Source organism: Podarcis muralis, chromosome 3 (genome assembly GCF_964188315.1).
Source record: "Podarcis muralis chromosome 3, rPodMur119.hap1.1, whole genome shotgun sequence".
Classification (NCBI taxonomy): domain Eukaryota; kingdom Metazoa; phylum Chordata; class Lepidosauria; order Squamata; family Lacertidae; genus Podarcis; species Podarcis muralis.
This window is the reverse complement of record NC_135657.1, coordinates 56,642,117-56,652,112: the sequence shown is the minus strand read 5'-3', so window position 1 is coordinate 56,652,112 and position 9,996 is coordinate 56,642,117. Positions and strand designations below refer to the sequence as shown.

The window sequence follows — 9,996 nt, the reverse complement described above, 5'->3', positions numbered from 1 at the left end:
ACCTGGAGGAGGGCTGGAACAAACTATTCACTTTTGGTTTAAAAAGCTCACTTGGACTCATAGACTAAGGTTACCAGACGTCCCCAGATTTACAAATCAGTCCCCTGACAAAATCCATCTATGGTATTTAGTAGGAAGTTGAAAAGTGTCCCCGGATTCATTGAAAAAAATCTGGTAACCTTATCATAGACCCTTCTCCTGGCAGCCCTGCTTACAGCTATCAAAGACAGCTTTATTATTCAATAAATATGTTCAAGTTCTATAATAATTGTTTGAGCACTCGAGTGTAGGAAAAAGAAAACCAACTTCTATTGACAGTTTAATAAAAAAGTTTTCTCATAAATGATACATGCAGTCAGTGATTTCTTAACAATTTTACAAGCAGTTGTGTTTCTTAAATTGATAAGGCTGTTGAACCTTAGCACACTTAACTGGGGAAAAGTCTTCCTGAAATCAGTGGGACTTACTTCCAAGTAAAAATTCATAGTAACAGTGCTAATCTAAATGAAATTTGTATGACAGGCCAAAGATTGATCTTATTGTCAGATACAGTGTTGGAAGTATGCAGTGTCACATTAAAGTTACTATTTAAAACCATTTCATGGCTTACTATTAAAAATTTGAAGCATTTTAATAGTCTACTGTTTCCGTTTTCCTTTGCCAAGATTTTTATTTTTTCCAGCTTCGATTAGAAGCATTGTAACCTAATCGGTACATAAAAATGCAACAGTCTCCCCAAAACAAGCATTTGTTCAGAAATTTAGCCTACTGCCACTATCAGTAACCTAAACATTAATTATACTCTTCATAATTGCTGAAGAACTGTAAAAGTGGCTGAACTATCCTTTTAAATTTTTGAGCTTTAGGTAGCTTATTGCAAAGAAGAGTTGGTAACACATGAACTAGAAAGAAATGGCAATTATTTTTCTTTTATGTAACATGGTTAAAGAATCGAGGCTGCAATATGACTTGTAGTTTATCTGCCATTACAAATTATTCCCCTAGTTTATGACTAGAAAATATATGTATTTCAGCATTTAGAAGTTCAAAATCAGCTTTGGTGGAGATAAAATTATGCAAATAGGTTTTTTTTAACATAAATAGATTCTGCATCCGTTCCATATACAAGACATGATCCTAAAACATCTAAACTATTCACAGATAATGTTGGATTTGAAACTAAATTTGTTATCTCCATGCGGTCTTTAGTGGGATCATTGCTCAGCCAGGCACTTGTTACAGATTGATTAACTGCACTGTGAGGCAGATATGTAGTAGTACTTCTCCCACCTAAAATAAAACACAAAATGAGTTAATTTTTAACTTAAATGCAGAAATTAGAAAGTCATTGTTCTCCATAGCAAATGTGATGACTAACCGTTTTTCATGTTGTTAACAGTTTAAGTATTTGGCTTTGCTGCTCACATCCCAGAAATACAGCCTACACCTCTTTCCTTCTCAACTTAGGGATGGGGTGATGCTATGGTCTAAACCACTGAGCCTTTTGAGCTTGCCCATCAGAAGGTCGGCGGTTCGAATTCCACTACGGAGTGAGCTCTGTCCTAGCTCCTGCCAACCTAGCAGTTCGAAAGCACGCCAGTGCAAATAGATAAATAGGTACCACAGTGGTGGGAAGGTAAACGGCGTTTCTGTGCGCTCTGGTTTACGTCACAGTGTTCCGTTGCACCAGAAGCGGTTTAGTCATGCTGGCCACATGACCCAGAAAGCTGTCTGTAGACAAACACTGGCTCCCTCGGCCTGAAGGCAAGATAAGTACCACAACCCCATATTCGCCTTTGACTGGACTTCACCATCCAGGATCCTTTACCTTTTTTACCTTTGCCTTCTCAACTATGAGAGCCTAGTACAAGAGTGAGACATGGTCCCTAGAGCCAGCTCCAGTTAGTAGGCCATCGGCTGTATTTTATACCAACTGCAGTTTCCAAACAGTTTCCAAAGACAGTATACAGTCAAAGTTCAGTATACAGGTTACCAGACCACCCTATTCATTACCTATGAAGTCCTAAATGGTTTGGGACTTGGCAATCTGAAGGACTGCCTTCCAAAACATGAACGCTTCATTCTTCAGGTCTTGTCCATATCCCCTTGACAAGTTAGGCAAGTTGCCCTGAAGTTAGGCAAGTGGTAATGGGAAGAGGATTTTCTCTGTCACAGTGTCTCTTATATTAAATGCTCTCCCAGGGAAACTTCCCTAGTGTCTACCTTAATTTCTGTTTGGTGTCAGGCAAAGACTTCATTGCCAATATGTTTCAACATACTTTGTAGATGGTTTTAAGTTGTTATGACTGCTGAATTTTATGTTTTTTATGGGTTTTATTATTAGAAATTATATTTTCTATAGTGTTTAACTATTTGAGTTGTATGGTTCTCTTGGAGTCTTTTACCAAAGGGCTGCCTATAAATAACAGAGTAGCAGCAGCATGGGCAAAACCACTGTTCTTCAGGTGCTACACGTGTTATGCTACATAATGCAACACATTATTTCCTTCTCTTCCCCTGGCTCATCTCTGTTTTTAAAATTCATGGCCTAGCCTTCAACCACTTGATTTCAAGGGGATCTCTTCCACCCAACTTTCAAAATTTGAGCCTTTCATTCTAGTACCTCCTTTTCTACATTTGTGTGTTTCCTTCAAGCACTACCAACCTTTCACTTCCTTTATCAAAGCAGTAAGTCACTGCTGAAAGTTTCATTCCCCAAACAGAGTGATTGTAAACATACCACATTACCACACCAACTTGGAAAATTGGCACCAGATACTGTACTGCTTTCACCACAGAATCCCTTTGAGATTTCTAGTATATGTATATATTTCCTCCCTCCTCACATTAACCACAGATGGGATAGCAGAGAAACATTAGGCCAGTTTACGAACTTGAAATGTAGATTGTGCCAAGTTTTACTGCTCTATCTTAATTTGGCTAGAGACACAGCATATTAGAAATAAACAGAAAATGCCAAACTGAATATCGCAACAGAAGAACTCTCTGAAGATGAGCAGACACAAAAATGTAGTAACATCTATACTTGATAAGCCCATGTTGTCCCATGCTTTTCCTTTACACTCACTCCTAAGTCTACTGACAGAAGATAAGCTCCTTCAAGTTTCTCAAAAATAGGAAATTTACCTGTATGAAGGAATGATTTTCTTTCAGACACATCAGTGGAAACATCCCAGTGCCACAGAGCTCCATCTTCTGAACAAGTGAACAGATGATCAGGATTGGAGGGATGAAAGTGGACTTCCCATACTGAAGAAGTAAACAAATTTTATTGCAATATACACTAATCTGGACATAATAAAGATACTATATAGCATGAAGGTGTGTAACATTTTACAATAATAGACTATTATTAGAGGTTGAGTCTAATACAGTGAACCTAAGTAGAACAGAAGCTTGAATTTTTACAAAGTAGACTCATACATATATTTTTTCTATGAACTACGAAATGATTTTGAGTATGCACACTGCCTCTGGAACAGAACCCTCACATGGGGTGTGATTGTAGCTTTTCCTGAAATGAAATTTTATTGAGAAAATACAGTGAAATCTCTATTGTTCCCTCTTGAGCACCTTATGAGGGCATTCCACTGCCTAGACTATGTTCCCAAGTTACAGTTGCTACGCTCTTCTATATTTTGTAAAATGTGTCGTAGTTTCTGTGCTAGCTCTCCTGTGTCCCAGCAGAACAGAGGGTGACTGTACTGGGAATAGGTTCTATTTAAGAATTTTGTAATAAATTCTCTTATTCATTCATGTTCTGGAAGGGCTAATTCCCTGATATGAAGACACACACGTGCTCCTAGGGGTCCCTTGCAATGCTACAATTCTATTACAGTACCCTATGAATCTGGGGGAACAATGTTAAGAAAGGCTGGCTTAGAGCCATTTCTCTTTTACCTCATAGCTCGTATATATGGACACACCACAACCATTTGAATAACTGGAGGTTGTACATACCTCCCAAACATATACCCATGTATATGCCAAGGAGGAGAGATACAAGGGTCTATTGAGCTCTATGGAAATCCTGCCTCGCCCAAGTACTGTACTCTTGTGTGGAAGGCTTGTACCTCTAGTTGTTGACATTAGGACAGGCGCAAGAATTACGCCTGTTTGTTTCGGTACTTACATTCTGCGTCATGAGCATTTAGCAAGGAAACTGGTATGCCGCCTTGTCTTACATCCCAAATACTCAACATTCCATCTTGGCTGCCTGTGGCTACAATGTGCTGCTGACTAGGGTGCCTATCCACACAGTGTAGTGGAACTCTTTCCCCTGTCCTGCAAGGCAAGAGGAACACACATTTCAATGGGGAATCAAACAGGCTGTAATCCAGGAAGCAAATGACATTTAGCTATAGTGCTTGGCTTTAACAGCATTCCTTATCCGAGAGTACATACTTACAATGAAAATATCTGTGAAGGCTCATTTCCTTGCTGTCTGAAATCCCATACTTTTAGCTGACCAATGGAATTGACTGTCAGGATCTCTGTTGTGCGAAGTTGAGTAACTGCATGGAGTGTACTGCTGTCAGCATTATCTACAGGAAATTAGAAAAAAATTAGAAAAAAAGTTCATATCATCTAAAATTGTATCACTCTTAGCAAGCATTGTTTGTTTATATATCAGAAAAGCAGAGTGAACAACTGTTTCTAAGAAGTAACTGTAGGATTTACTCCCGGAGATTAGAATTTTCTGGCATGTAAACTACTAGTTGGATATACTAATATACCTTCTCATTAAGGGTATACTAAGGTTGTAATCCTATAGCCATTTACCTGGGAGTAATCCCCACAGAATTCAATATTACTGTTTCTGATATATTGCTCACACTTCTGTCTACCAAGTGAGACGGGAATTTTTGTACAATGCTTATTAAAGTGCAAAGAATCCAATTAGAAACTTCATGAAAGTAAAGGTCAAGTATTTTTAAAGTGTACATGGCCCTTATCAGTGTCTTCACAAATGATCAACACCAGAATAACTTCATTGGTGTATGAGAGAAGAGTGTTGCCTCCCTGAGAACTGCTGACTGGTTTGTTATGCCACTATTTCATCATTAAATATCTCAATACCTTGGTTAAGAAACCAGTAGCAATTTTAGATTTTGTTAAATGGCTAAACAGTTTTGGTCTACAGCTTCCATTTTGCTGAAGCTATTGTTTCTTGTTCACTTTTCTAACCATTACTACAAAAGCACTTTTTTAACCATATTTGTTAAGATCTTACTGTTGAAGCTTTGCTGCATTTGCATATGAGTTCTTATGAAAACCACAGCAGAACGTGTCTGTCTGTAGGTCCCTGAGAATATTCTTTGCTCTAAAAAAAACCTAATAATTTTATTAGAGAATGCTTTTAATGAGAAAGCAAACTACAGGCATTGCAGCAGAGTATACCATTCCTATGGAAATTGGATGTGTGCAGAAGGAGTTTTAACAACTAATAGCAGTACTAACATATAGCAAAGCATGAGCTATACTTCGGTTCAAACAGGAGAGCTGTCAGTTTGGAAAATGTTTATCTCATCTGCTTAAAAACATTCAAAACACCTTGGCATGTAGATTAAGGCAGATGACAAAGGGCACCATCCAAAATTTAATGTCTTCCTGAGCCTCAATGAACTGGTGGTTTATAGGGTAAGGTAAGCAATGCTGCACATGCCCATCAATGTACAGTATCAGTGTAAATCACATTCCAGTATTTCATGGTTGTATATACTTTGTTCTAAAAGTGTACTTAATATTCTTGTTCCCTACAGCTATGATTAAGTTCACATAAAAATGGCATCATGGATCTTCCAAGGACTCCCCAGACAATTGATTCATTTTTATCCTGAGCTAGCAAAAGGTGAGCAGGAAGGTTTACAACAATATGTTGCACAAATATTTAGGACTTGAGCTCAAATTACTTACCTATAGTACGTTTAGCTTCCTTATGGTCAGCTTCAAACACATTTATCCTACCATCTTCACCAACCGTAAAAATTTCAGGGCTGTTGCATATGATCCCAGTGCATGATGCACTGCCACCAGATGCATCATAGTAATGTGCATTTTTCCATTTCTGGTTTAAAGACAGAGTCTAAAAGACAAAAAAGAGGATTAAACAGCCACCCTATGTGGAAAAAGTTAGTACAGTATCTGAATTTAGAGCTGCGATGCACACATTCAAGTTCAAAACTCCATCAGATATAAAAGGTTTTTGGGTAGCTTTATACAAATTACCACTTAGGCTAAACCAATTTACAGAGTGCAGTAAGACTGCATAAATGCAAATTGTAAATAAAATGGTACAATGAAAAATGCTACAGAAGTAACAACTACATAAGTTAGCTACTAAAGTTTCAAAAGTCAAGATAACAATCTATGTATTATATAAATTGCCAGTAAATATATCTTCAGTTTTGCAAGCAGACACATACTATATTTCTGTCTGCTCCTATACACCCCACATCTTCCAAAGGATTTTTTAAATGTTTGAAGTACAAACGCATTAGTGACATGTCCAGGTTTCAAGGAAGCGACACAGAGGTATTCTGTTTCCACCTTTCCTGGTAACTAGAATATGTTGGATGGGCAGCATCATGAAAACCTTAATTAATGGTTTACCACAGATGTGCAGATGGCTCTCACTTCACTTCCTTTCTAACACAGTCAGGAGCTACAAATCACAATCCCTAACTTAGTGTTACATCCAAATTGGCAATCGTGGTTTGTTTCACTCCAAACCACAATGTCAAGTTAAGGTTAGTTCTTGACTTAATCAAGAAGAGAAAAAGACCATGATGCTAAACCAGGGGTGGTGGAATGTTGCTTCTTCGAGGGGAAGAGCAAAACAGACATAATCTCTATGTTCAGGGCAAACCATTTGTTATTGTTAACACAACAAGCAAATTGGGTCAGTGTGTACACACTCACAATTAGCATGTCACAGATAGCTTCCAAAAAACCTACTGTTTTTCAAAGCCTCCGTGCAGCAAGAAGGCAGGAGAGAATGAATATGTGTATGCTGTGAGACAGCATCAGCAAATTTATGTGTGCTGGCCACACCATCAGCTCTGGCCCTATCCACTCTGGTCGCACTTACTTTCATTCTGAACCCATTGGCATGTGGCCCCAGAAAGCTGGCTATGAGGGAATGCAGCCCCTGGGTTCCCCACCCTGATCTACAACATTTCAGGTCAGTGCCTTGCAGTTATTTATCATGAGTAACCAACTCCAAGGAAATCAGATTGCCAGACATAGCCCATCAAACCATTCTGCAGGAATGGTTTTACATTTAATCTGAAAGACTGATTACACACAGCAAATCAAATGGCAAGTTATCAGCAGACGTTCAAGGACAAGGGCAAATAATTATGGATGGAATTCAACATAGCACTAGGTGGGGTATGCACACAGGGAGTGAGGTCCGCTCATGCAAATGGGTTTCCAGTTTCTTCTGCCTGCACACCTGCTAAATACGTTCCAGGAATTCCAACCCGAGAGAACAGATTTAGGGGGTGTGCGGGAGGGAGGGAAGGTCCCATTGCATGTCATTTAATGACTTAGCTGAATCCCATCCATTGTTTATTTATACACTACCTTTAGGTCAAATAACCTCTGAGACAGCTTATAACGCGTTAAAAATACACAAGTACCCAATGCTCCTTATTCTTCTGGCCAGTGACAGAGACTGGCCCTTGCTTCTACAGTTCCATAACTGCTGATAGTTGGAGCGTAGCCTTTGATGAAGTCCCAGACACAATGGGGGGGGGACCCCATCTAATATAGGACTACATTATAAGTGTTCTAATGAAGTAGAAATGTTTCACTGTTTTCTTTTGTATATTGAGCTTTATATTAACAGCACAATCATATGCAGTATTACCCAGAAGCACGTCTCACTATGATTAATGGTGATTAGAACTGCAGACTATTCCACAATGAAGGTTTTGTCAAGATTAATGTATACTCAGCTAATATACATCAACACAAACCTGACGAGTTGTATGGGTATAGTGCTCAAAATGTTCCTAAAGCTGCCTAGGGACTACACAATTACGCTTTAGTCAACTAAGTGCAAGAGAAAGAACTAACCACTTCTACTAGAGTTTTTTAGCTGTCAAATATAAATTTGACACTTGTTTATTTTAGACATGCAGAGCAACTGTCATAGTAGCTGAAAACGAATACTATTTACCTGATTATTTTGATGATGCCTGAATATGGTCACACTTCCAGTGGATGAAGCAGTCACAATTCTCTCCTGATCCAAAAACTAAGGGAGAAGAAATCCTCAAACATGTTAACACACAAATCTGTATTTACACAAGATTTGATAAGCAAATTGTATCAGTGTCCCATATTTAATTTCCCCAACTGTAGAGGTTAGAAACTCCCTTTCTTACTGGTATAACTGCAACACCTTAAACTTTCTTAACACGGAAATTAAATGTCATTAATTAAATTAATTAAATGTCATTTTTATAGCACTTTTACCTCCATATCCATAACATCACCACTGTGTTCAATATCACATAGCAGATGTGGTTCTCCATGATATTCTCCATTTGGGGTCAAACTTCCGAAGTCTCCAACAGACCAAATTGAAATCTTATTTTCCTGTAGGATTACAAGAAAAGCAAGCTCTTGTACCAGTATAAGAAAAACCAAGCTTGGATAGCAACCTACTTCAGCTACACTTTCGTTTTTCTTGCCAAGCTAAAAAAGCAAGCCAAATACCATACTATCAATAAATATATGTAGCTAAAAGGTAGATACAGAACACTATATATTGTGCACACCACATAGAAGTAAAAAGAATGGAAACACAAAACTGCTAGATTTTCTTTTTTTACACACATAGTACCTAAGCTGTCAATAGACAGCTTACCAGGTTTCTATAATTTTGTACAAAAGCTTTCAATGATCACATAATCTACCTTATTGCATTAGTGAGGAGAGGGAGCAAACAAACAGAGAGAAAGCTATTAAATTACACTTCCAACACAGAATGAAATGCTTATTAGTATATGCCAGTTAATTCTAAGCCATTACAAATGGCTAGTAGTTGTTTTAGTCGTTCATTTTTTTAAAAAAGGGAGGGGATTTTCTTAGGGAAACACAGCCAGATGGGCGGGGTAATAATAATAATAATAATATTAATTATTATTATCCTAACGTTCTCACTGGCTCGGGGAGCTCAACAGTTAAATAAGAACAGGCAGAATCACACAGTTAAAAACCGCCCAATACTACAACACCACACACGCCGTTGAATACACTAAAGAAAAAATATGGGGTCTGGGGCTTCGGCGGACCTCTGAGTCTAAGCAAATACAGCTCCACCCCCGAGATTCAGACACGGAAAACGTGCACGTAGGAACGGAAAGCACCGAAGACGGGGGGGGGGGGAGTGGTTGCACCCATCTTTCCAAGGCAGCTCACCCTGAGGCCACAGGGGAGAAGGGCGGGGGGTGGAAAGGGGTGACAGGGGTGGAAAACCGCGTTACCTCGTTATCCCACGAGCCGGTAGCGAAGACCTCGGGAGGTTGCAGGGCAGCGGCAGACACGGGCCGCCAGCGGGCCTTACTAACTTTCTGGGACACGTACTTGGCCGCCACATCCTCCATGCTTAAGCGGGGAGAACCCGCCGCGTCTCTTACCTCCGCCGGCTTTCAAATGCGCCCTCTTGATTGGCTGACACACGTCACGGGAGACGGCGAAGGAAGCGGGACAAAAGCCTGGCAGGACTGAGCTGCTCTCTCTCTCAAGGAGGCGTTAGGCTCCCGAGATTACTGGGGGGAGTAACGCGGGATGCTCTACCTTTGGCTTTTCCTTTCGTTTTCTAATAGCTAGAATTGCAGGAAACGCTGAGGACCTGAGGTGGGATGTAAAGCATCTCCAGACGTTCCTTCCATGTCGGTTTCTCTCAGGACGTGATGGTGATGCCCCACATCTCGTAATATATGTCAATACTGAGCACCCTAA

The 9,996-nt window shown here is 39.5% G+C and overlaps 1 protein-coding gene across 1 annotated transcript; it reads right to left on the bottom strand.

Moving 5' to 3' along the window:
- Positions 1–306: 306 nt before the first annotated feature.
- On the bottom strand, positions 307–9,710 carry NUP43 (nucleoporin 43). The gene is made up of 8 exons (XM_028723649.2): positions 9,519–9,710; positions 8,506–8,628; positions 8,207–8,284; positions 5,938–6,106; positions 4,430–4,565; positions 4,154–4,305; positions 3,148–3,270; positions 307–1,290 (listed from the first exon to the last, which is right to left on the bottom strand). Exons 1-8 carry the CDS (start codon positions 9,636–9,638, stop codon positions 1,073–1,075), a joined length of 1,119 nt encoding a protein of 372 aa, XP_028579482.2. The 5' UTR covers positions 9,639–9,710; the 3' UTR covers positions 307–1,072.
- Positions 9,711–9,996: the final 286 nt, after the last annotated feature.

Excerpts from the sequence above, each read along its gene's own strand:
- NUP43 (XM_028723649.2), bottom strand. The coding sequence starts at position 9,638 with ATGGAGGATGTGGCGGCCAAGTACGTGTCCCAGAAAGTTAGTAAGGCC. Across the intron at positions 4,306-4,429 it reads CCTTCACAGATATTTTCATT|GACAGGGGAAAGAGTTCCAC; the intron begins GTAAGTATGTAC and ends CTTGCCTTGCAG. Across the intron at positions 3,271-4,153 it reads AAATGCTCATGACGCAGAAT|TATGGGAAGTCCACTTTCAT; the intron begins GTAAGTACCGAA and ends TTACTTCTTCAG.